Source organism: Vespa velutina, chromosome 14 (assembly GCF_912470025.1).
Source record: "Vespa velutina chromosome 14, iVesVel2.1, whole genome shotgun sequence".
Lineage (NCBI taxonomy): Eukaryota > Metazoa > Arthropoda > Insecta > Hymenoptera > Vespidae > Vespa > Vespa velutina.
Window position 1 is genome coordinate 5386690 of NC_062201.1, and position 26702 is coordinate 5413391.

Consider the following 26702-nt stretch of genomic DNA (forward strand, 5'->3'; position numbering starts at 1 on the left):
AAGTTCGCGCGCTTAATTATAATGTACTATGTCTTAAGAATTACTCGACTGAAGAATACAACGATATAGGATAGATTTGGCCTCATGACATAATACGCGAAAGCTATCTAATCCGTCAGTCATAAGGTTATTGGAACGAGGTCGAGCTATTAGAGACATTGTCGTTGGTCTCATCTTGATAAAAGTATTATTATATATATATATATATATATATATATATATATATATACGAGATAATTCAACGAATGAGAAATGTAGGAAGAAAACCGACGAAATACGTCGAGCACGATTAAAGATAGGTGATAGCCCGTGATCAAAGAAATACTTGCTTCCAATTACGAAGCGAGAGATCGAAGATTGGAACATCGTATAACACTTGTAATTATCCACTATTTTAATCCACTAGACTGCGTCGCCGATAAAAGAAAAAAAGTCTAACAAGACAAGGGTAGTAGATACGTATCCATTTGATGAGCATCTAGTTTTAAAAGAAAATACAAATGATTTCATAATCCGATTGAAAATACGCAGGAATAAGGTAATAAATGACGATACGACATGCGTGTTTAAGTACTTGATAAGTACATTTGGCTTATCCACCATTTGGCGCACCGAGCAATGGCGCAAAGGTACGTACGTACGTGCACTTACTTGCGTAGATAATTGGAAGATTTCATTGTTTCCAAACGAGGAATGTTAACGAACAATGAAATGAAACAAGATGAAATAAAACGTCCGTCGCCGCGATCGAACAATTATTGTCAAATGAGCAAAAAATAATAATAAATCGTCCGGCATAAAATGTTAATCAATTCGCAATTGGCAAGATCGTAACGTTTATTCGTTTCGCATTCGAAGCGCACGACGTATCTTTCACTTCGTTCGGGAGCCAGGCATATTCTGAAAGAAAGTTGCGAAATTTTCACGATAGCTCTCTCGCGTTAGATTACTCAAATTATGCTAATTATACACACACATATGTGTATATGTATATGTATATGTATATACATATGTATTATAATAAAGCACATTTTCTCATATCGTCTTTCCTTCAACACACTCGTGTCATAAGGCAACGTGCACGTTATTATATAAATAGGTGTGTTCGATGTTGAAATCAGAAGTTCATGGAAGGTGAGGGGGAGGAAAGAGGGACACGATGGAAAATGTTCCATCGTACAATTAAATATGATAACTAACGGGACGGAATTGCGAGAAGGCATTTGAAAGAGGCAAGTCTCCGAGTTCATTTTATACGCGAACGTTTAATGACCGTTTAGACGCTCGTTGATATCTCAATTAGCGCACTTTGAACGGAAATGTCTCTCACCGGTCGATTTTTATTCAACCGAGAGATTCGTAGCAAGCATAACAGAGACGTTTACCTGCCCCTTTATCTGCCGCTTACGTTTCATGCTACTCGATGAACGGACTGCCTTTGTTCAGGTGGCGTCTAACCGATTCTTTTCGTTCTCAGCATTCGGTAATTCAAAGGCGTTCAAACGATTCCCGATTAATTCGATATAATGCTCGATCGGCACCCATATACTTTTCACGTTGTTGGATAACACGGGATCGATTTATCAACTCCCGAATTCGATCCCGTTTATCGATCCAAACAAATTAATAAAGAAATTGTTGCCTAAAGAAATAAGAGGACTTATGCGACTCGTTTCGTTTCGTTTCGTTTCGTTTCGTTTCGTTTCGTTCCGTTTTCTTTCGATAGGTACATATGCAATTCGATCTCACGATTTGGAGCAAGGGCAGTATTGCCACACGATACTTTCTTTTTGTAAAATCCTATGCCATTAGTCGATTCCATGTATTAGCTCGCTCGCTAAACAATAAAGCGGCGGTCTCATGGCGAGGCTAAACTTAACGATCTAACGTAGATCACGCGCTTTCCATCTCTTAGAATGCACGTGCAAGTGTTCGATTTTATCGAATTGTACGCGTTATATCGAATTAGAAACTCTCCTCTCCGATATCGAATAGGAACGAACGAACAAACGGTATTATACCTATCGACAGTTGTACGCACGATTATTTTCGCGTACGCGCGATCGTATCGATCTTCGGGGCGAATAGATACATTGTAAAACATATCTCGTGTATTATCGATATCATATTGGAAGTCTAAGAGATGACGACGAGCTACGTGGAAGACCACACCTGCGACGCAAGGCTAGATTTTTATCTCTCTTTCGTCGTTTGCGCGTTGCCGGCTAACGAGCATCCGTCCGTTATTTCCTCGATGGTCATTAGTTTCGTCGATTCTCGTAAAGTTTGACGAATATCGTTCTAGAACGATATAGGACGTACGTTAGCCGTAAAAAAAGAAGTCTTTTCTAATACGCCGTTTATACGTGGATTCGCCAATTATTCGGATAATTTGTTGAAATCAGATCTGCCAGTTGCTTATCGAGTCAATGATAATCTCGTGTCTTCCTACCTACCACCAATTCCCCATTCTTCCTACCTACCAACCTTCCTACCTACCAATCTTCTATTTTCCTTCATATCTTTCTCCATCACGTAGATGGTTATATACGTAGGTTAGCTTTACTCCCACGTACGACAAGGATATGGTTTTAACGACATCGATCATAAAGCCGTCATTAGTCGACGTACTTGCAGTACGCCGCTGGTAATTTATTACCTTGATACGTTTCGGCAATAAAGAATGTCTATTTTATCCGACACTCGCGGAAAATGTCACTCGCGCGAACATCGCTCATTAGCGGACTAGCCGCTAACTAATTCTTATGCTAGTACTATTATGCCGTTCTCCACCATTGCCGTTCTCTCTCATTTATGGAAGTTTCTTCTATCCGTAAAGACAATATTCCGCGGTGATGCCGTCCGATTATTCGTCTTAGACGCGCGAAAAGTTTTGCGAAATAATTTCGTTTTAAAATTAAATTCGATCATCGGCCATCCTATCCTCTCGATTTCCTATTTTCTCGATTTCGATCAACTAGTTTTCTGCTCACGCAGACGACCAGAGTTTTATTCTTTTATTCTCAAGTCTGCCCGTACAAAGAACCTCTTTACGCCATCCATTACGTATCCATTAACGGAGAAAAGAAATGTATCCGGGGGAAAGAAAAAAATTCATCATCGAAGAATATAATTATTCAATTTAGTTGCGTAGCGCATAAAATTTACGTTATTTCAATGTGGATATACGCTTTTCCACTTATATTTTTTTTTCTACTTTCAAGCATACGTAAAAGAAGCAATGCGATTAAAATCAATTAGCTTATATTGAAAATAGTTGATAAACGTCTGAAAAATCTTGGAAAAGCATTAGGACAGATTATTAATCTCATCTGTTTAGCGAATACCTCTTAAGTAAATACTCTACGCCCGTGATACGACGAGTTATTTAACTTTTAATTGAACAGCGGCATTCCAAAGTTTAGCTCTGTTTTTCTTTTTTCTTTTTTTTTTTTTTTTTTTTTTCTTTTTTGTTTTATTTCTCCTTCATTATCGGAGGAAAACATCTCGTACGTTATATATCAAGGGCGAAGCACATTATTATGCGCGCTTACCGCATACGGATCGATTCGAGTTATAATATTCTGTTATACCGTCCGTGCGTACATGCAACGATACTTATGCGTTCCAACGTTCCCGATGGGACACGATCTCACGATCGATTCGTCAATGGCAAGATACGTTCTTCGAATTATCTAAGATTTTCGTTAGGTAAAGTTTACGTTAAGATGAACGAATATCGATCGGTTATTAATTAGGTCCCGTACCTAACGCCTATCCTAGATCGAATATAACGATTCTATTCTCCCCAAGCAGACTTTGAATTAACAATTTAAATGGGATTGCTACAATATCGTACGTGCCGGAGGCCTGTCTGTACGGCGACCAATGGGAGAACGAACGTAAGAGGAAAATCATTCGTCGAGAGCGCATTAAACCTGCTGCTGGATTAAGGTATGCAAAAATCTATCGCTATTTATACGGTTCTTCGTTGTTAGCGTTTTCTCTCCTCCCCTTACTTATTATTATACAACGTTTATTAACATTGTTTTCATTAATAGGTAAGGTGTGAGCGTTAATGAAATCGTCATATGTAATACGTTGTCGTGTCGTTGGAGGAAAGAAAGAGAAAGTTAAGGTATCGAACGGAAGACCCGAGCTATACGCGAATATCAGAGGGAAGATAAGCGGATTTTCTCCTCGATCATTTTTTTTTCTTCCTATCATCATTTTTTTTTGTTTTTTTTTTTTCTTTTTTTTTTTTTTTGTACGGCAATACTTTCATACGTAATTGAATTTTTCCTCCCTCCGACCATATCCTCCTTATCAATTTATTTTCAACTTATAATATGAAACTTAACAAGTAGAATTTGTCGTCGAAGATTAAAGGAAATTCTGGGACCAACGCGAGCCAACGTCGAAGTAAATATTCTCCAATTTTTATTAAAACGCACCATTTCAAATCAATCTCACGGGATTATATCATATACGAAATCGAGAACGCATTTCACAAAATATATTGAGTGATTCAACGCGACCGACGTTACCGTCCGAAAATATTCTTCGTTCGAATAACGGAACAGCGAGTGCCATCTTTCGATCTTGATCATCATTATTAATGATCGATCTGATACCGATATTATTAGCGAATGGATCGTAAAGCTAGCTTTCCTATCGTTTTGCATGATAAATATAAAATTGAAAATTAAACGTACGTTTAAACGGCACCCCGATATAAGACCAGACCATGAAGGTTACTTTCTTTTTTCTTTTTTTCCTTTTTTTTCTTTTTCTCTCTCTTTTTTTTTTTTTTGTTTCTATAACAAACCATTACGAGACGTGGAAGGTGAACGGAAAAATGAAAAAGGAATCCGCGTCTCCTCGTTTTTTGATCTCATTTATCGTTACATTCATCGTGACATACAGTATATCTTTACAAATATGTTTTTCGCTTGTCCGCAAGACCTTACGTCTTGGGTCAAATTATTCTATGAAATTTTAGCTTTTAGCTTCTCTCACGTTCTCGCTCGATTTTAAACGATTGGACAATTATATACCGTAGCATCATGGTACGCACATTAAATCGTTTTGTCGGCGTTTTTCATGTTTACAAATGGCCTACGTAATTCTCCGTTGATGAACGAGAATCTTAGCGTTTGCATGTTTTTTCTTTTTTCTTTCTTTCTTTTTTTTTTTTTTTTTTTTTTTCAACGCACGCGTCTTACGACGAGCCTTACGGAGTTTCAAGTCAAATTTCTCGGTGTATAAATGTTTTCAATTGCATCAACGTACGTTTTTTCTTTTTTTTCTTTTTTTTTTTATATTTAAAAGGGGCGGGGACGGGGCGGGTCGGTTGACGAACACTAATCGACGCTTACGGTCGAAACGCGGAGGTATTCACGATAGGCGACATCGAAAGCGATCTTTCCTTCTTCCTTCCTTCGTCCCTCCTTGGGCGTTTTTTACGCGTCGCGAGAACAAAGGACCATTATTGTGAAAATCATTTGTCGAGCATGCCTGTGCGCGGCCATGTCATGCGTGCATACGCACGTACTACACAAACGTATACGAGAGAGAACGACGTTAATTCCATTTTTCTATTTTACATATGACATCGGGATATTCGATGGAAAATATTTAAAAAGATCTTGTTAATCGTTCACGCCGTTCTCCCGTAATAAGATCTCGAAGAATGAATTAAAGTGGACGACAAGTTTACATATCACATTTATTTTAACGTCCACTTTGTCAACGGATCGAACAAAGTCTGCTTGTGCTGCTCTTGAAAATATCCTCTTTGCCCTCTCTATCTCATCCTCCTTCGTGCTCCTTCTTTTTGTTCTTTTTCTTTTTTTCTTTTTTTTCTTTGTTTTTCTTTTTTCATTACAAAATATAAGAAAACATATATAGCGCTCGATGAGTATCGATTGGATACGCGTCGACGAAACAAAATGATCGTATTTAAGGAGATCGTTAACGTCGAGATTCAAACTAACGATTCAAACTAACCTTTAAAGCTAACAATAAAAATGGCGACGGTATAATGAAAATTGTAACATAACGCCTTAACTGGGCGCAAGCGTACACATTTTCGTCTGGGTCGCCGTTGTCATTCGAGGAACATATATATCTCTCTGTCCGTAGTCGAACGCGTTTATTTGAACGCACTTCTATCTTGTCCTACCTCTTTCATCTTCGTCCTACGACTAAGCTATTAATCGCGTTTAATAAGCAGCACATACACACAATATCTCTTTTCTTATGCTTCTTACTAACAGAGCGACATACGCGTTGCGTGTATACTACAGCATGTGTTACTCTCTCTTAATTGTTAATTTACTTATTTACTTATATAAAGTCGCTTGCTTCAGTTAGAAACTATATTCGGAGAAAAGAAAATCGCGGCGATCCTACGTAATCCTCATACATATAATTTACTCGTGCCTACAGCTACCTTATCGTGACTTTATCGTCCAAGGCTGTATCGACCAGACGCTTTCTTATCAGAGATAAATTTTCAAATTGACTTGACGCTTTAAGCTTCTCGTCGGTGTTCGTCCTTTATATATCCGATCTCGATACGCGAACATTTTCTTATTCTCCCTCCCGAAACGTTAACTTTAATCGATCGCTTCAATCTTAACAATTAATGGAGACCAAAGCGACGTCCGTCCGCGTTGCCACTTCACATTCATAGTTTCGTACGACGGATTCGATCGTGAGATCGTCGTATCGATCGTTCTCGTCTATACGCGCGTAATTACTCATCTATGTACGTGGGTCTTATCGCGCGCTTTTACCTACGTAAATACAATTGCGAGTCTCTTGTTACGTGTCGATTAATCGGCGACGATATAAATACGATTAACATATGTTACGTCAGATAGAAACAGCGATACATCTTGCTTTCTATTTCTTATTTTTCTCAAATATTTGCAACGGTATATAATGCAACGGTTAAGTGACAACGATTAAGTTGTCGGCTTACGAGAAGGGCCGACGATATCTTACTTGTTCTTCTTTTTCTCTTCGCTTTTTCTTTCCTTCATAGAAACGATAAACGCACGATATTGCAATCGGTAAAAGCAAGAAGAAACTTGCCAGACTTTCCCCCCTCGAAATCGAGCACGCAAGCACTTATTGTCGTAAAATGATTTGTACTTGTGAGATGACATAATAACGATGCATGCTCTCTTCGACGTTGCAATCGATTATTCGATAATTTCGTCACAGATTGCTTTTATCGCGAATCGGACGTTCCTCGAACGAAGAAGGATTCGAATATACGTTATATCTAATTACGTCGGGGTTACTCGACTTTAAGTGAAAGTATAAAAACGAAAGCGGCGAACGACCCTTTCGTCGCTTTTACTAGACATATTGTCAATGTACCGATTGATTCGATGGTCGAATCGAATGTGACCTTTCGCTCTCCTTCCCTTTCTCTTCTTATCCTTTCTCTTCATTCGATCATACTCGCGAGTATTACCTTCGAACGTAGAAGGATTAGAAGGCTGCTCTGTTAAATGAGAAAAGATCGCACGCGTGATATGGTCATATCTAGATATGAACTTTCAACGATTTAATCGAATAGAAAAATTCGCCTCGCTCGTTCGTTCGCGTCTTTCCGAAAAAAAAAAAAAAAAAGGAAAGTTCGTCGACGTCGCATCTTCATCGATACGATCGTTTGCAGATCACTTTTCAGGGACTCTCCCCCCCCTCTCTCTCTCTCTCTCTCTCTCTGCCTGTCCATGATCAAGGAGTGTGTCATCTTGGAAAGAGCCGATTAGCCAAGGTTTCAAAGGAACGAGACGTACGAGACGAGACGACCAGGTGCGAATCGTCCGTTCGAAGGGAACCTGTCGTCCTGGTCGACATCACCAAGGGACAAGCACTTTCGAGTGCTTTCCCCTTGAGAACGTATTCGTCTCTTCTTTGACTTTTCAGCCGAATCGATGTATTGTCTTCGTCACAACCATATCTGTGCCGTTAAAAGAAAAAAGTCAGTCCTTTTGATACGAGAAATTGCGTGATAATTATATTCTCAAATTTGTTCACCTCTTCGCTGTTGACCACTAGTCAGACTTTTTCGCAGCTCGAATGAGGCAGCTCCCTCTGTTCCGCTTCTTGCTGCTGAGACGTATCCTTCTCCTTTTCCCTTGTCCTCTCTCTCTTTTCTTTCTCCTTCCCTTTCTCCTTCTCCCTCTCCTTTTCGGCCTTCCTCTCTCGAAGCATCTCCATTCTTCTAGCCTGATGCATCTCCATTCTTCTAGCCCGATGCAAGCTCCCCGAAGGAAAGGTCGAATCTTCGACAGCCGCGGCCGCGGCCGCTGACGCTCCTCGTTCCACCGCGCTCTGCTCGATTATTTAATATCAATTTATTTCTCCCCAAAAGATATCTTCTCTCTCTTCGAGGGGTTGGGTTGGGTTGGGTTGGGTGGGGGGGGGGGGGGGGGCGAGGGGCGGCGGCGGCGGCGTGAAGGATCATTTTTATCACCTCGAAGGTGTAGAAAGAGAAAGAGGGGAAGGAAAAAGAGGGACGACTTAGGTACATACTTTTAAAATAAAACTGGCGGTCGAGCTCTTGCCTATTGGACTTTGCACCGTCGAAGGATGACTGTGAGTATGGTGGCCATGGGCACTGAAATATCCACCTACTTTAGGCTTGATATGCCTGTTGTGCACCTCCATGTGAACGATTTTCATAAACTCGATCTGAGCCGCCAACTTTTGTATTTCTTCCTGAAAAGAAGACAAAAGAAAAAAAAAAAGATAGAAGGAACGTTTCCTCGATCTAACGCGTCTTACGCGTGATATCCTTCGAGATATCGAGCTCAAATCAGGACCTTCAGTTCCTCGTTCTCCTGATAGAGATCGGTCGTTTCTTCGGGCACCAAGCCGATTCCGTTTAGCGAGAAACTCGCCGTGACGCCTCGAGCTCGCGCCCGGCTATCCCATTGATCTCCCTGACCCCGAAGAACCCGTATTACCTGAAAAATCGTTGCTTCGTTATATCGTTAAATCGTTAAATCGTTAAATCGTTAAATCGTTAATAACCGGTAGATATTAATGACCGGTTAGGCCGGCATACCTTGGGCCCGAATACGAGATAAATGGTGACGGAAGTCGAAAACTGAGTACGAACGAAGCCCAGAAAATATTTCACGTCCGGTCCAGCGTGCGGCAAGAGGAAGAGGCTACGGAGGAGGAAGGGTAAAACGGGATTTTCATTATTTGACTTTTTACTCTTAGTTCTTTCTATTTTTTCTTTTTTTCTCTTTTTTCTTTTCTCTCTCTTTTGCTCTGATTTGTCTCTCAGAGATGAGTTTACATACTGTATGGAGATCATGAGGATGTTAACGACGGCTATGTTGTAAATGGCGGTGCTTATCAGTCGTGCCTCGTTGAAGAGACTCTCGGCGTTTCGTACGTTGTAACAGACTTTTATGCCCCAGGCGAGAAATAGGATCTCTCCTTGAAAAAGAAACGGAACGGCCGGATAGTGTTCCTTGTTAAAGTAATCGTTTAATCGTAAATCGTATCTTTCATAAGTTTATCGATTAATTACCAATGGCCAGGCTATGATCCCACCAATTGTAAGAGCATTGATAAAATTTCAGACCGAGTTTGTCGGCTATCACTTCCGCGTACGGTGGCGCACTGAGCGTCCATGTACCAAGGTATATCAACATGACCAATAATATCGGTACCATCCATTGTAACAATTGCTTGTCCGTCAGTTTGACCTTGTGTGCGCTCTTAACGCGATAGGTCAATGATACTCTGAATAGAAATAGAAAGAAAGAAAGAAAGAAAGAAAGAGAACGTAATTCGTTCGTAAGGTTTTAATCGTCGTCTCGTATCCAATTATTATTACCTCCAAGTCTTCATCAGCAGGGCGGTGTAAGATATGCAAAAGCCGAGATGCCTGGTCCATTTCGTGGCTATGCACGAGTACATGTCGAGTACCGGGAATATAGCCGCCATCTTTATCAACAAAAACGAAACAAAAGTGAGGAAGAATGAAGGACTTGAAGGTGGCGCTTGTCCAACGAAATCCTTAACCGATCGTATGTACCTCGAGATACATTATGGCGCAACCAAGTAGCGTGATGGACAGGAATATAGGCGAGGCGACTTTGAATACTTTGAGCTTACGGTGTTGGTAAACATAGGCAACGAGGACGACGGTACCGAAGACGCAAAATATGGAGAATCCCAGCAGCGTGATCCTTGAAAATGACAATAACAAGACGATTTAAAGGGTCGCCCGGTCGGGAATTACCTCTCGTTTCACATTTGATTCGTTCGAAATACCTAAAGGGCCAATTGTAAGGAGCCAAGCATGGCTCCGGTCCTTTGCACCTGGCACATCCCGGGGCGCACCGTAAACATCGAAATGTTTTCACGTAATAGTCGCTAATATTCTCTTGCATCTCTTTCCATGCCGCTAAAAGAAAGGCGCATAACGTTTCTTCATATATACCAGTTTCTAATTGTCAAGCCACGGTACTTCATTCAATGGTCCAACCTTCAACGAGTATACCATCGAAGCCAGCCCCACGTTGAAAATTCGTACCAAGGTAGAAACCCTGTCGACACTTGCAAACGTAAGCGCCCTTTGCCCATCCAGCTCCAACTCCGTGTTCGTTGACCTTGCCGTTGGGACTATGATACTCGCACTGTAAATAAATTTCAATTTTCTCCAATTCTTTGAGTAGGTATATGGTATCTCATGGTACAATCTATACTATTTATCAAGATAAATTAGTCCGACGTAAATTTTACGTCTATTCCGTTGTCACAAAATTGTTGTATGTAATTGTGATATGGCGCGAAGGCGAAAGAAGCGTTTAAAAGAAAGAGTTCGTTTCCAAAGCGTCCTCATCTAATTACCGATTATTCGATACTATCGCACTTTTATGTCACGTAAATATATTCGCGCTATCTTCATCGTACTGAGACTGAAAGCTCGTCCATTATATTAATCGTGATCGGGCCGAGAATACGCTGGTTGGCACGCTGCTTGGAATAATGTATCAGAATTGCAGAAAAGCCGACTCCTTTGCGCCCCTCGTCTATATAAGACGGTTGTTCATTACCAAACATGCATGTTCTAGGCCCTCAGCGAAAAGCGACGAGTGTGTGTGTGTGAGCGCGCGCGACGTTTCGATAGTGTTTGTTTGTCTGTGGAAAAAAACTTTTATTACCTGCGTCGTATCGTCCTGACACTTGTGGGTGCCTCTAAAGGATGCTATTTGATTACTCGACGATGCGCTATCGCCATAGGGGGATGCATTGCATTGATTCACCTCCAAGCCGCTGATATCAATATCCATGCTCAAAAATTCTCGCACACTTGGGAGAAATAAACAACGGCAAGATTTATTTCTAATTGGCATTCGAAACTTTGAATAATCGTAAAGCCGTATCTAAAGGCGTGGGATCTAGATAAGGGTTCTTTGCTTATACGGGAATATATGTGGATTGCCCTATCGTGATATTTTTCATATACAATGGGTACGTAAGAAGCTGCATTATTACTATCGATTAAAAACGGAAGAAGCAACTATTGTAAACTTCGTCCCGAGGGACGAATCGGTGGAAAGCCAATTTCGCGAGGCAACACGCTAATCGTTTAGCCTGCTTCTTAAACGCTGATCCGAAATGATATTTGTCGATTAGATATTTACGATTGTCGATTAGATACGATTAATTCGTTCGTTCCTCTTTGATCGTCGATCTTTATCAGCCATCTCAATAACATTCTTTGAAAACGTTAAACATCTTCATTTTTCGATCGAACGCTCGTCTTTGTCTCCAACTTTAGATTTCCACCGAGACTCCCCGATGTATCAACAGTTTCAGAGTTTTCAATTTTCCTACGTATAAGAGATCAAAGTTTAAGAAACTAGAGGAGAGTTACGAAACTGCGAACGATAAGTAGGAAGGAAGTATAGGGATGGATTGAAATTAAAGCAATATGTAAGAATACAAGAGACAGCAGTATATATCTCAAGTATATAGAAGGAGGAAGAAAGGGGGATCGAAGGTAGGAAGAAATAGGGAAGTACGAACCCGTGTCGAGTATCCGGGGGGCGCACGTTGACGCTGTACGAGATGAGCCATTGGCGAGTCTTGCAGGAGAAATACGGGATGGTCCACCAACCCCTGTAGGATTCAATCGGCGGTGACTGCATGAACTTCGGTGACCTGAGATCACACGCAAACGCCACACAACCGTCATAGAAACTTCGACCTCTTTTAAACGCGCGTGCTTCGTGCAACGCGACCCCGCCGATCCGTGATCGCCGATCTCTTTCATAAGCCCCTCAACCCAACCACCGCGCGCGCCAATCCCTCTTTTTTCATTTACCTTCGGCGTGCCTTTTGACCCTTTTTTGAGCACTTCACGGTCATCCGAGCGCAAACGTTCCTCCAAACGATCTCGTCCGACACGACATCGCTCTTGGCCTCTGCGATATGAACCCTAAACAAAATAGTTTACACAATTGTTGCTCGCTTTTTACAACCTCGCATTATTCCTGAAAGGGCGCTCCGAATTTTTGCGATCAATCGAATCAATTACTTTCGATCATTTCTTTAATATTTCACGTTAATAATTCGTATCGATTATTTTTCTTACGAATCGAGGACTATCGAGGGGTCTGGAAGACGTGTCGTGTCGAATCGTCATCGGAACGTTGCTTACCAAACATATTACGAGCGAAATAACGTTACTCGCTAAGTCTTCGTGTATCGAGTTTCTATGACCTGACGCTCGTACGGGATGATGAAGGACCAGATGAATGATCGTGGAGCGCCTACGAATCCCGTTAACGATACCCGTTCTTCTTCGGTAGAACGTACTCCTTGCAAGAAAGACAATCGATATTTTATAATCGTGGTAAAGGGCCGAATTCGATCAACAATCGTCTACGCGAGCTTTTTTCTCTTTACTTTTCTTTTCATTTCTATTCTTTTCTTTTTTGGTACGTTCCACCGTTCGGGAAAACGGGGCAGAGGAGCGAGCGCGGGAGGGGGTGGGGTGGGGGGTGGGAGAGGGGACAGGATGCAAGATTTCAATCTAAGAGAATGTGTCTGGTTCGGCAGTGCGAATCGATTCGGTGCCGTGCGTGCGTGCGTGCGTGCGTGCGTGCGTGCGTGCGTGCGTGCAGATTAATCGTTCGAACGATTAAAAGAGACAGGCTTTTCTCGAGTCTTCGATCCTTCGGGCTCTACGAGAGCTCGGGAAACGAATAATAAAATATATTTGCACGGACAAACGTCATGGAATTGTTCTTTTTATGTCGAATCAACGAAGGCGGTGCTGAAAGAAAGACATTATTTAAGAAAAGTAATGTCTTCGTTGCTCTCCTTTTTTCTTTTCTTTTTCTTCTTTTATATAACTCACGCTCATCCTCAAATTTTATTAGCTTTTGCGACCATTCTAAATAAATTCGCCGTGACATACAGTGATCTAAGCTCAAATTCAAACGACCGACAAACATCTGGCTCGGCTTTAACGCCGAAAAGAAATACTATCGATACACTTCGCATGCATCTGTTAATATAACAGTAGTTCTCTTCCTTTACCGGCGAATCTTTTTATTTTCGAATAAACCTCGTGCGAAACTTTACACGCATATCTATTCGCAAAAACGATGCCATCTATAGCATCACGTTCGAGAAAAGCTTGCTCCGAGAAAGAGATGAGGGACAATTGGAAGAGATCTAACACTAAATCTTGTACCACAATTAGCTTTCTCTCGCCTGCATCGATTTCATTTTTAGCTATGTCGGAAAAGAAACGAAGAGCTTATTCTTTCATCCTCGTATCGCGTATCAAATTGGATGTGCGCAATATCGTGGAAACATTTGCATTCCTCAATAATAATTCCATTTAAGGAACATCTGATGTAATTATAACGAATATATATTCGATGCTCTCGTTTCTTCTTTATTAAGATTTAATTAAAATGACTAGTGATGACTAGAATAGAGATATAATGAAGGATAGATTGTGATAGGTGTTAATAATAAGTGACGTGAAAGATGGAGACAAAACGGGAGGGAAAAATCGTCCGAAGGAAGGAAGAGACCGTCGAACCTTAATCCCGTGCTAGCACCAGCATTTTCGAACCAGGGTAGACTCGGATCCGGCCTGGATCCTGCCTGTAGAGCATGGCCTTCGACCTCGATCGGTTCGCCCACGCTTCCGGGACTCCTCTTGAGCCATACGGCGTTTATCACCGTCCCGGTAGATGCGTTCAATGCGATCACCCTTGCTTCCACGGCGTCGTTCACCGAAAGGAGCAACGATTTCGCCAAGACGCCCAAAAAACCTACGGACGTAATCGTTCGTTTTTCCTGAATCTTTTCGTAATAATAAATCCCAATGACAATCGACGACAACGTTCTTAGACGTTAATATTCGCGTACGTCGATTATCGAAGAGGAATAAGTGCTTAAGAAGGAAAAAGAAGAGGTATGAGCCAGGAGTATGGTATTTTCGGAGTACGGTATGCGCAACGCAGGTGGTAAGGTGGGGCTTCGTGAGTCGGGAGATCGATAGACGGCCGGCCGAGCATCCGGTCTCTCCTCCACACTCTCGTTACCCTTCTTCCTTCGCAAAACCATTGAAATTCTGTTCAAACGAGAGGCTACCCGACTAACGGCACGTGCCTATTTTATATTGTCCATCCTCCGGAATAATATTATCAGTTGTAGATGGGGTATAAATAATGCGCAACCGAGAGATACCCCGACCGTTTCAAACACAATGCCTCTACGAGAACGTATTCTTAGAAACACGCGATAACACGTTCCGTGGAATGACGTATCGCCTGCGTATTCGTGAATACTGCACAACCAACTACATATTACTATCTTACTTTCTTTTCCTTTTCTGCGAGCAAGACCCGATTGGATCACTCCAGAGAGAGAGAGAGAGAGAGAGAGAGAGAGAGAGAGAGAGAGAGAGGAGTCGAAGAGTGAAATATTTCGATCCACTTTCGAATTTTCTTTTCCTTTTCTCTCCACAACGGCTGATCTTTCCCGTTAGATTTCGCGTCTAGAGCTATGCCGGAAACGTAGCTCTAATGAAAGCTCTCGTGGAAGCGTTGCTCTTGGTTTTAATGTGTTATTTAAAAGAGAGGAAAAAAAAGGAAGAAAGAAAAAGACCAAAAAGAAACAAAAAAGTAAAGACGAAGAAATATGTCAAAGACATACGACACGAGCAACAGGTGACGCGCAGGTGTCGCGAAATGGAAGCAACGTGTGTGTGTGAGAGAGTGAGAGAGAGAGAGAGAGTAGGCACGGCGCCCAATTCTACTTGAACCTTTTCGTTCTTTCGTCTAACCTTGCCACGCCCTCCCGCCGCCTTCTTTTTCTTTTACCATCGATTTAGCTGGCTCATAGATTTTCACGGAACTTTGATTCGAGAGTCAGAATCAAAAGAGTGTCAGAAAAGAAAGGAAAGAAAAAAAGGAAAAAAGATCGAATTACGATTGACGGCTTCAATGACACGTTCTCGATGAAAGGAAAAATAGGAAGAGAGGAAGGACGGGCTATTTATGTTTCACGGATAAAAGTTTGTGGAACGAAGTGGCGAGAGAACGCTTACATATAAATGAGTAGAGGAGATAAATAGAATCGCTCACCGTTGTGTCGTGCAACACCGGAAGGGCCGAGGTTTTGAAGCATCATGGCCGTCATATCCGTTTTCTGACGTGCCGTGTCGTAACGACGTGGATCGAGAGACGCGCCAGCTGGCAACGACTTGAAGCCTGCCGTACTCGCGCACTCGTCCCCCAACGATCCGCTGGATGCTGCCTCGATCACGTCCAGAGCTTCCTCTATATCCGTTAGCTTAGAAAATCGAATGTTCGTCGAACGTATGATCGCTGATCGTATTATGATAGCCGACGATAACGTAACCCGATTTTATGTACGTTAGACGTAAGTATAACTCGGGAAATGGATATAGTCGGCCATAAGTAAATGACATATCGAGTAAATAATTGAATCAATTAATTAAGTCGACCACTTCGTCGAGCTGTACGATAATCCATTAGAATAGATTTACTTTTTTGCCGTCGAATTTACTGTCCATCCTGGTGGTGGTGCTGGTTGTGGTGCTGGTAGTGGTGGTGCTGGTGGTGGTAGTGGTAGTGGTGGTGGTGGTAGCGGTTGTGGTGGTGGTCGTTGTAGCGGTCGTAAAGAACGACGGCGCCGAGCTCGTACCAGCTCCCGCCATCGTGACGTATGCCATCATCGTCATCGTCGTCATCGTCGTCATCGTCGTCATCCTCCCAGAAAATAGAGCCAAGAGCCAGGACTTGCCCATCCCGCGTCCTGCTCATTTGCTCTCTTCGATCAAAGTGATAATAAAAGGCTAGATTCAATCTTTTCATCAAAGTCGCTTTCATCATCGATCGTGAATCGAAGAGAGAATGAGAACCTCCGTCCTCTCGTCGGACGGAGCTTATCATTGAAAATGTTTCCTCCTCTTTCCAAAGATAAGGAGAGGTTCTTTTTTTTTTCTTTCCTTCAATTGGATCATTTTTCGGGATAAAAAAAGAAAAGGAAACATTTTCAAAGGATGCGATTTCACCGTTTCTCTTCTTTTTCTCCTTTTTTGTTTTTTTCTTTTTTTTTTTTTTTTTCCCCTTTTCTCTCTTTTCGTGACAAAAAACATTTTCAAAGAGCTCTACAAATATTCCGATATTTTATATATTTACTTTGTCCGACAATTTAGAGACATTTTAAATCGTAACAAAAAGTATTTCTACGTATCTGCGCACGTGTTTTACCTTCTCCGACGGTTGACGTTCAAGTGGTACCGAACTTCAGGCCCGGCTCCGTGGATTGCAGGTAGAATCCTGCTAGTAATATCCTCGACATTTTTCCACCACTGCCAACGTCGTAGTTAAGTTTTTCCTTCTCTTCTTTCGAGATTCGAAAAAGACACGGAAACCTTCAATCTTCTTACTTATTTTCGGCAATCGTTAGGCGATCCTCAACGAGGATCTGGAACGATCTGTTTGAAAAGAGAAAAATTATTTCTATCTTCGTCTAGATATATTCTCGAAATAATAGTGGATCTCGTGGATCGTTAAATAAATAAATATAATACATGAATTTTATCTACGACGACGTCGTAGCATCATTTTTATTCGAGACGCGAACGACGAAATATTTAATACACTTTCTCTATATGATATCGTATGTATTATTCGATATATATTACGGATAGAATGGATCAAAATCGAGATGGCGGAGTATGCCACGCGCTTTACCATGCTTATTAAAAGGTTCGCTGAATCTCACGAGTCGTCGATCAAAGGACGTTGAATGAATACACCAAGTACGGTTCGTAGCGCACGGATCGTACGCGTCCATCTTTACACCGACTTTATAGAAGGCCGATTGGAAAGGCGCGAGAGAATCGAAATGCTCTCTCTCTCTCTCTCTCTCTCTCTCTCTCATCCATCGTCGACTCGATCGATCGACGGACTGTCTCTCATTATACAACGGTATGAAATCCCATTTTTATTCAGATTTATTCAACTTCATGTAGATTTGCAATTTATTTTATTACTCGTGTCCACCCTTGCTACAACTTTTTCTTTTCCTTCGTTTCCTTCCAAATTTTATTTCCTTCTTAAAGCTCCACCTCGTATACGACGCTTTTTCACTCGATTAGAACGAGGCACCTTAACCTTGTATATAAGTAAATTGACAAATATTTGTCAAAGGCCAGCCATCATGGTCGAGCGAATACTAATAAATATACGTACGTACCTATACGTAAGTACGTAAGGGAAATTGGATTGACTAAGACTCTCCCGCCATAATTACGACGTTATCCTTTGGCTTTGTCATAATAATAGAAAATGTCGGATCATATGAATTTTTCATCTGAAATATCATCTTTAACGGCTATATTAATATCAATAAAAAGGTAATATTCATTGCCATTGTAGTGCGATCGAAGGTAGCGATTTTCGCAAATTTTTATCTCCTTAAATGAGTATTACTGAAAGAGTAATCGCTTCGATAATTAACACGGATCATTACCCTTCGAACATTCGTACATTCGTCCCTTCTAAAAGCTTGCCTATGGAGGCAATAACGTAGGCTATCGAATTACAAACGATGCTATATTGCTTCATGCTCAGGGCGACTTTCAATTTGATCCGAAAATAGAATTTCTCTCTCTCCTTTTCTCCCATTTCGTTTCCTCTTTTCATTCGCTCTTCTTCTTCCGCGTGCCGTATCGTCCCTTCTCTAAAACGGCTCAAACTAATTTCCCCGATGATTATGGCGCAGACACCTTCGTGGATGGAGCAATAAAGCGGTCAAGATGAAGGACGCTTGAAAAAGATTTTCTAGAACGAACGTTAGCTAGGCGATTTTCATTTCGATACTTTTCGAGAAGCAAGGGATATTAACAAATCGATATATAATATCAATTAAACAATGAATAAAAATGAATATTAGAAAAAGGAAAATGTTTCGTGAAACGTGCTCGTTTCAACTGCCTCGTCTCTTCTGACGAGTCGTCGTTAGTATGATTTATGAAATTTTTCAGGCCATGCCGAGGTTGGCGCGTCATCGTTCGTACGCGAAGTGGCGGACTATAGCTGCCGAGTTGGAACGATCGATGGAGCTACCGCCACAACCAGTGGGCTACCGCCCACACAGCCACCCTCTGGGTCCACGTCTCCACCCTCTTTCTCTCTTATCCTGTTACATCTGTCTACTTAATCGTATACCTCTTCCATTTATTTACACATTTATTCGTATACGTATTTACGTATCTACGTATGTACGTATGTACCTATGTACGTATGTACGTAATCTATTTATTTTATCCGAGTAGAATTCTTTTTAGAATTTTCTCTACAATTTTTTATACCTTCCTCGCTTTGTTCTTCTTCATTCTTCGCCACGATAGAATTTTATTACGATATTTTGTCAGAAATAAACCGTTCTAAGTATATTGCGAAGGAAACTGTTACTAATCGCGTCGTGTATAATGAATGTTCTCGATAAAGATATTTTCATCGATGGAGGATTTTCTTTATATAAAATGAAAAAAACTTTTGTTTCCAACGTAGATAAAGGTTTAACTAATGAGATAAACGTTATCGAAGAAATTTGCGATTACGTACCCTTCACGCATAGAGAGAGAGAGAGAGAGAGAGAGAGAGAGAGAGAGAGGGAGGGAAGCCTTACGTGAACAATAAATAGATTTGAAAGCTCTCACAATTCATTGTTCACTTTCTTTTAAATTGTTGCGAATCATCGTCCAATATAACACATAAAATTGAAACTTGAAAAATCCATATAAATTTCAGTGTCAAGGATTTACCAAGTTTGCTTTACAGGACTGCTTTCATCGATCATTGGAACGAGGTCAACATTGTCTCAAAGATTTATCGTGAATACGGAACGAACGAGCATTGTTTGTCGTTCACATTTACAAACGTGAAACGAGCATCTCCCTTTCTCTTTTATTCCCTCTTTTACGTTGGTAACATTTTTAATACCGCTGTCACAAACATTCCAGTGCGAAAGGAAGGTGATTTCAAACAACGTCTCGTATGCATCTACATTTTCAACATCTACATTTCTATTTCTCTTTCACTTTCATCCATTTTCCTCTATCTATCATCTCTATATTTTCTCTATCTTGTCAGTCTATCTTTTTCATAAATTCTCATTATTTTTGTTCTATAACATTTTGCGAATGGAAACGAAGGAAAAACTTATTCATCAGAAATAATGGAAAAAAGAAAAAAAAAAAGAAAATAAAAGACAGCAGGAGAAGAAGTTGAATTTTTTTTTTATATTGAAATAGCGTGATACGAGGGATGTAAATAAAAAGATACGAATTTCCTCTGCTGCCTATTTTATTTTATCGAAATAAAAAAAATTAAAGAAACAGCAGAAAGAAGTGGAACTTTTTAGTTTGCATCGCTCGTGCCACGCCATCTCTATACGCGAATAATTGTCGATAATGGCTATTTTCATTATACGCACACATAAACGCAAGCTGTCGTATTCCCTTCGTTATTTTTACTCCCTGGAACTGTCAGTTTTCTCTTTCTTGTATGCGATCCGCATCATGGCTCTCTCTCTCTCTCTCTCTCTCTCGTGCATGCCACATCGTATAACGTGTATATATAGACACTCGATAATTATTAGTCGATACAATTTCAACCCTCCATGTTGGCGAACCACCAGCAACGTTTTCCACTCGTCTCTATAGTTTCATGCTGAGTCGTCTTTGGTAACGCCCATTGCGAGGGTTGTTCGACTCGTAGTAAATGCTTCTAATCGAGGATGACTGCACACAAGCCTCTCTTTCTTTTCTTGAATTAGCTCACCGTAGGCGCTACAAATTGAGTACCTAGCGCACCCCCGTAGAAGTCTCTCTCTCCCTCTCTCTGTTTCTATCTCCCTCGACCTTCCTCGATTATCTTACGATTAGTTTCCCGATGACGTTCGAACACGCAAGCTTGCTTTGGCCACTCGAAAAAATTACGCTCCAAATATAATCGCTCGTAATTAGAGCGTAATTTCGAGTCTTTTCGGAACGACGATTAAATTCCTATAGAAACGGAGTAATGTACTTACGTTTTGTCGTGAGCTATAATAATATCTTCCTAATATCACGCTTTTAAATGCTATTCGCCCGACATTAGTTTCGATATCGTCTCAATTAATAGATATACGGATCAAATAGTGGTGTATGTGCGCACGATATAATAATTGGAATTCTCTATAGAACATGATCGAACGTATCTTTGAGATATATTTTTTGAGATAATTCGCCTTTGATATATTTGCATGGTTGATGATGCGTTGAGAGAGAGAGAGAGAGAGAGAGATTCTAAATATTCGAGGGTCCCAACGAGAGGCAGCTATTAAGGTCAACAACGGATTTTAGGAAAAATCGATAGGCCAGTTAGAGCGTGGCTGTGGATATCTATCTGTTTTAAGCCTTCCTTCTTTTTTAACCTCCAAGTCAAGTGCATTTCTCTTCATTCAATTTCTATCATGTCTGATAACTGTTTAGGGTATTCAAAAATAAGTATATCGATGATATATTATTACGTTAATAAAGTAGGATAACGAGGGAACACGATGTTTACGGGATGAAAACGCTTTGCGTCTTTGGACATGATTGAAAAATAGGACGTAATAGGAGCGACTGGAAATTTATAGTTTTCATTAGCATGAACGGCAAGCTCGCTTGTCACCAATTCGCCGCTTAGCGTATATTGCCCATCGAAAGTACGAAATATTTCCTTTCCCTCCCATCGTAACTCATACTAAACGTTCGACCTATTTCGCGCGCGGTCGCAAAGTTTTTTCCTTTCCTTTTGATTGTCGATTCGAAAATCGACAAATACAATGTCAGTAAGGAAGCATCCGGGCGCGGATTATTAAGTTCCAATTCTCATTTCAGTTCTCGTTCGAGTTGCCGTTCCGGTTCCAACTAGCATTTAAGATACATCCTGATGGTAAAGGTTGACCGCAGATTTACTTAAAAGTTTTATCATTGATTATGCAAATCGTAAAACGATCTTCTAAGAGATCGCTAAGAAATTTATTTAAGCTCGCCGTAATATACAATTATGGTCGTAAGCGAGTAGAGACGAAGGAAAATTCTTTTTATCGTACATTGATGAAAAAATAGACTAGCGAAAGAGAAGTATTTTTGATTCGTTAAAATATTTTCTCCTTTCAAAGTTGACGTTTTAATGGATAAGCCTTAAAGATATACATACGATCGAAGAGGAAGAGAGGATTACAAGTATATACACAGACACACACACACACACACACACACACACACACACACACACATATATCTTCATAAAGATATCGGTCGATTAAAATGAAACGACGATAAATGCTTTTTCTGGCGATAGTGTATCAAGAAACGGTTACGCGATAAATGAAAAAAATAGTCGAAAATATTGTATAATACACCGTCGATATAAACTGTTGCGCATATTCTTCGAAGCATTTTCTATATACCTCGACACCTGCTCGTCGTTAAAAGCTTAACGCTTCAAAGGTTGAAGAGTTTCAAAAAGTTAGGCGCAAATGAGGGCGCGTAGATCGATAGAAGCTCGAGGAGGACTTGTCAAGATGTAAAAATGCGATTGGATATGAAGTTGGATACAAAGTTGTGAAAAAGATCGATGGAAAGGTGGTGACACCGAGCGGACCAATAATAACAACACTTACATACGTTGGACGCATGCCATTTTTCAGATCTAAGCTCATTCCTCAAACTTTGTATCACCGATCATGGAGCCCACCAACAGGTACGCGTTAGCATAGGACGTTCCGTATCGAGATCGAAAGAGACGAATTAAGGACGGCGTTGCCGAGGATCATTCCTTTTCGACGTTGACACGCGCGACGCGAGAAATTGCAAAGATTTGCACCAAGATTCGCATACAGCGGATCGAAAGCAGGACGAACGCCGGAGGAAAGGATAGGTGAGTGAAATTGGTAAGGGAAAGGAAGAGAAAGAGAAAGAAAAAAGGAAAGCTAGGTGGAAAGATAGAGAAGGAGGGACGCTAGACAAGGATATGTAGAACTTGTATTAGGGTAAAGGGAGAAAAGAGAGACAAAGAGACGAGTTACGATCGGTGCAGCTGCAACGAACGAGGACTCGTTCGTGACTGCTTAAAGCCCACTCAGCTGTGTAGCTGGGATCGGGGCGTGCGCCCTCGCGTGCGCCCTCGCGTACGCCCTCGCGTGCGCCCTCCGAGGGATCAAACTTTGCCTCTACTCGTGGAAATCCACGGGGAACTGCTTACTCAGTTTCCCTCACCACTCTTTCATCCACACGGATCTTTCGTTTCCTTTGCCTTCTTCTTTGGCGACGGCGACGACGACGAGCGCTATGCGAGAGCTACTGCTTTTTTTTTTTTTACCAGTATACGGAATTCTCGAGAGGACACTCTTCGAAAAAGAGAAGAGAGAGAGAGAGAGAGAGAGAGAGAGACGTCGGATTATATCGACTAACTCTTTTCTCTCCTTCTCTCTCTCTCTCTCTCTCTCTCTCTCTCTCTCTCTCTCTCTCTCCCTCGGCTTACCTCATTCCACCCCGTCGTTGAAACGGCTTTTAATACATTTTTCCAGTGGTTGGTCGAGTGCGTTCTCCAGCGGTAAATCGTTTTTAAATAGCCTTTATGTGTAGTACCTACACATCATTTGAGAGAAAGACGATACACGCTAGTTCCAAGTCAAATCGTTTGAGTTAGAGCTTCATTCATTCGAGTAGTCCGACGATTTCCTTTTTTTTCTTTCTAATGCTTAGCTCTACATTTTTTTTTTCGCACACTCGACAAATTTGACGATAAAACGAGTTCACGCTCGCCATTAAACTAATAGATAAAATTGCCGCTATCCGATGGTTTATGGTCGACTATCGAGGTTATTAAAGCTCGCGAAAAGTTCTTTTCTTTGTGGAACACTTTGATGTTGTTACATCGAATAAAATAGAAAATATTTTTGTAAAGAAGAAAAGGTTACCGTTTGTTAATGGATTCATTTAATGGAAACATTCCTTTGAAGTAATGAACTCTAGATTTTTCGATCTAGAAGTCACGATTACTAATTGATCGATCGATAATCGATCAGCTTCCTAATGAGTAAAAATATTTAGGTATATTTAGGTATATTTAGAAACGAGCAAACGAAAACGTTGGCATCGTTTGACCACCTAAGGATCGGTCAGCGCTTATATAGATAACATTATCTAGGGTATGAGCTAAGAGATAATGACCGAAGAAATCGTCATTAGCGCTGACCGAGGCGACCATCGTTTATTTACGTATAGACGAGATCAGTGTCGTCAGATCTCGCGGTATCGTCGTGTCGTACGTGCGGCGTCTATAGTCGACGATCTTCGAGACTTTGTGTTTAAAGATCTCGTAAAATTTCTTCTCTTCTTCGAATCTATCGGTGAGTGTCAGCTCGCAAGAGATCTCTCCTCTTTATAGAGATCGTATATATATATATCTGTCTTTTATTTCAAATCTTTTCTCATAGATATATTTGCAGTTTCCCTCGTGGCAAACGATAACGTTTATATTCTTTGTCATTGTCCTTCCGATTTCAGATATTCGATTTAGAAACAAATCGATCGACCAATTATGTCGGTTGACATTAAACTTTCGAGAAACGATGCTCAACCTTGGGGCCTTCGTCTTTCCGGAGGGGTGGATTTCAGTTTTCCTTTGACAGTCGTCAGGGTATGATTTAATAGACGAACGAACAATTTTTATTTGCGTCAATGCAATGTGGATGATTATTTTGTCAAGTACGATTTCCATATTTCAACGTCCATGTGAAAATATAATTAGTCATACGAATTTCATAGTAAAGTATTGACTTTTTGTACGATCCACGATTGTTCTAATATCCTATGTACGATGAAATAGCTATGCCACAGTTGCAGCGCTCGTCTCTAATGAAGAAAAGAAAAAGGACGAGATTAATCGTTGATTAATACGTTAAAGATATTAAATCTCGTTGGTGGTAATGCGATATTTGTACTTTTTGTTGCGAAAGGTAACGATCGGAGGGCTGGCCGATAAAGCTGGCTTACGAGCGGGTGACGTGGTGATCAAATTGAATGGAGAACCTATGCATCAGCTGACACATGCCGACGCTCACAATAGACTTGTCAATGCTGGCAACGATTTCGAGCTGACTGTCGCACGAGATCGTATAATCCGTAACGTTCCCCAACAGTAGAACCGCTTTTCATCTTTTATCATTTCCTTACATCCTTTTCTTTCCTTCTATCCTTCTCGTCAATTTTCACGATCGCATTGTACGAAAGAAATAGACGCATATTTGAAATAAGACCGTTTCAAATATTTCGCTGTAGCGACGATTTAATAATTCGTTTTCACCGAATAGCATAAGAAGAAAAAGAAGAAGAAGAAGAAGAAGAAGAAGAAGAAGAAGTTGTTTATCGAGGCATGCTCGCGCGGCATCTGGCAACACTAACCAAGGTCCGTTCGGATGAGCTTGCGACATTCTTGTTTCGTCCGAGGTGCGCTCGATTGACCTACATCGCGGTACACAATTTGTCAACTATCGATCCTAAGTCGAAGCGATCGCCTGGCAACGACAACGGCGTGCTTTTCGACCACTCTCTCGTCCCTTCTCTCTATCTCTCCCCCCCCCCCCTCCTCTCTCTCTCTCTCTCTCTCTCTCTCTCTCTTCGACCACTCGAGAACGAACCTTTTTAAGATCCAATTAGTTGATCCACTTTGGACGGCAAGAAGCAAACGTTAAGTGCACCTTATCCGCAAACCTCGATGCACCTACCCTCTTTCCAGAGAAAATCTCGAGAAGCCCGCTGGTAGGTCTTCGTTTAGATCGGATAATTGAGACAAAAGGACAGCGTTTATAATCTCGACATTAATATTATCGCGATATTGAAAGATTAGACGACGACTCGAATTTTCTCAGAATCCTTCAACTGTTTTTTTACCAACGAAATCTCACCTTCGTTCCTTATCCTCTCGTAATCTCTCTCCGCAAGGAGAGAGCCAAATTGCAATTCGTGTTTCTTCAATCGATATGCAATATCATCGTTGTACATGCGTCATTGAAAACTTGGACATGGGCAGAAAAACGAAACGATAGTTGTTCACGTGTATCGCACATAACTTAGTTTTCTTTTAATATATTAGATATCGTTCATATAATATGACTTTCGTGCTACCATTAAGCGTGGCACGATAAACGGTCTTGTGTGTGTGTGTGTGTGTGTGTGTGTGTGCGTGCGCGCGCGCGCCATGTCGCACGCCTTTCGCATCGTATCGTATCAATAATTTACACAAAAATTATACAATACAACATCCCATTTTCTACTCTTTCATTACGTTATATGCGCGCTTGATTACACTCACACAACGCATCTTCTTCTAAATAATATATTTCTCATTTCTTTTTCTTTATTCTCACCGTGTCGCGATCGGCGAGAGAGGGACTAAGGTTTTGGGATCGATAATAAAAAAGAAAGGACACTTTCGTAGATACAAGAGGAACACGTAGAAAAAGAAAAACGCGAACTAAGACTATAACGTATTCGTATAAGTAATAACGCTCACACACGTAGGCGGATCTCTCTAATTAATATTTTCATCGACTCTTGAAGTTTCGTCCCTTTTTAAAAAATCAATTTAACATCTGTCGTAAAGAAAGATGATAACCATTGGTCCTTACGATCGGTCGATCGTACACGATCACTCCAATATTTTTCACAGAGTCTCTTTGAAGTGTGCTTGGAAAGTTGACAATTAATCGAGTTAATATTCCTTCTTTGATTTCACCTGGTCAATTATATCGAATTGTATCGACTTATATCGATCTCGAAAGATTACAAGAATTATATATAGATACGATAGGATAAACTTATCAGATCCTTGAGCCCGATTATTCCAGATATTATTTTATTATTGTTATTATTATTATTATTATTATTATTATTATTATTATTATTATTATTATTATTATTATTATTATTATTATTATTATTACTATTATTCTTATTCTTATTCTTATTCTTATTCTTATTCTTATTCTTATTCTTATTCTTATTCTTATTCTTATTCTTATTCTTATTCTTATTCTTATTCTTATTCTTA

At 40.7% G+C, this 26702-nt stretch overlaps 2 protein-coding genes across 6 annotated transcripts in view; both read right to left on the reverse strand.

Moving 5' to 3' along the window:
* LOC124954072 (dual 3',5'-cyclic-AMP and -GMP phosphodiesterase 11-like) overlaps positions 1 to 26702 on the reverse strand; it is a 102494-nt gene that overhangs the window by 31848 nt on the left and 43944 nt on the right. The gene's annotated exons all lie outside the window — the stretch shown is intronic.
* LOC124954074 (probable G-protein coupled receptor CG31760) lies at positions 270 to 26621 on the reverse strand. 4 transcript variants are annotated; one of them, XM_047506400.1, is made up of 20 exons: positions 24595 to 26621; positions 22270 to 24505; positions 16815 to 17041; positions 16088 to 16371; positions 15663 to 15870; positions 14111 to 14345; positions 12377 to 12490; positions 12079 to 12213; positions 11211 to 11358; positions 10532 to 10682; positions 10318 to 10450; positions 10079 to 10232; positions 9878 to 9987; positions 9569 to 9783; positions 9336 to 9474; positions 9092 to 9197; positions 8847 to 8990; positions 8557 to 8742; positions 8059 to 8358; positions 270 to 7981 (listed from the first exon to the last, which is right to left on the reverse strand). In XM_047506400.1, exons 4-19 carry the CDS (start codon positions 16346 to 16348, stop codon positions 8080 to 8082), a joined length of 2718 nt encoding a protein of 905 aa, XP_047362356.1. In that variant the 5' UTR covers positions 16349 to 16371; positions 16815 to 17041; positions 22270 to 24505; positions 24595 to 26621; the 3' UTR covers positions 270 to 7981; positions 8059 to 8079. The 4 variants fall into 4 exon arrangements, with proteins under 4 accessions (XP_047362356.1, XP_047362357.1, XP_047362355.1 ...); XM_047506401.1 differs by adding an exon at positions 20050 to 21080 and having other exon boundaries at positions 22270 to 26621; XM_047506399.1 differs by having other exon boundaries at positions 22274 to 26621.

What these genes read in the sequence shown, in the direction of transcription:
- LOC124954074 (XM_047506400.1), bottom strand. Translation starts at nt 16,348, where the DNA reads ATGGGCAAGTCCTGGCTCTTGGCTCTATTTTCTGGGAGGATGACGACG. An exon ending in GCGCCATAATGTATCTCGAG is followed by an intron (nt 9,988 to 10,078) that starts GTACATACGATC and finishes TTGTTGATAAAG; the next exon opens with ATGGCGGCTATATTCCCGGT. An exon ending in CTGCTGATGAAGACTTGGAG is followed by an intron (nt 9,784 to 9,877) that starts GTAATAATAATT and finishes ATTTCTATTCAG; the next exon opens with AGTATCATTGACCTATCGCG.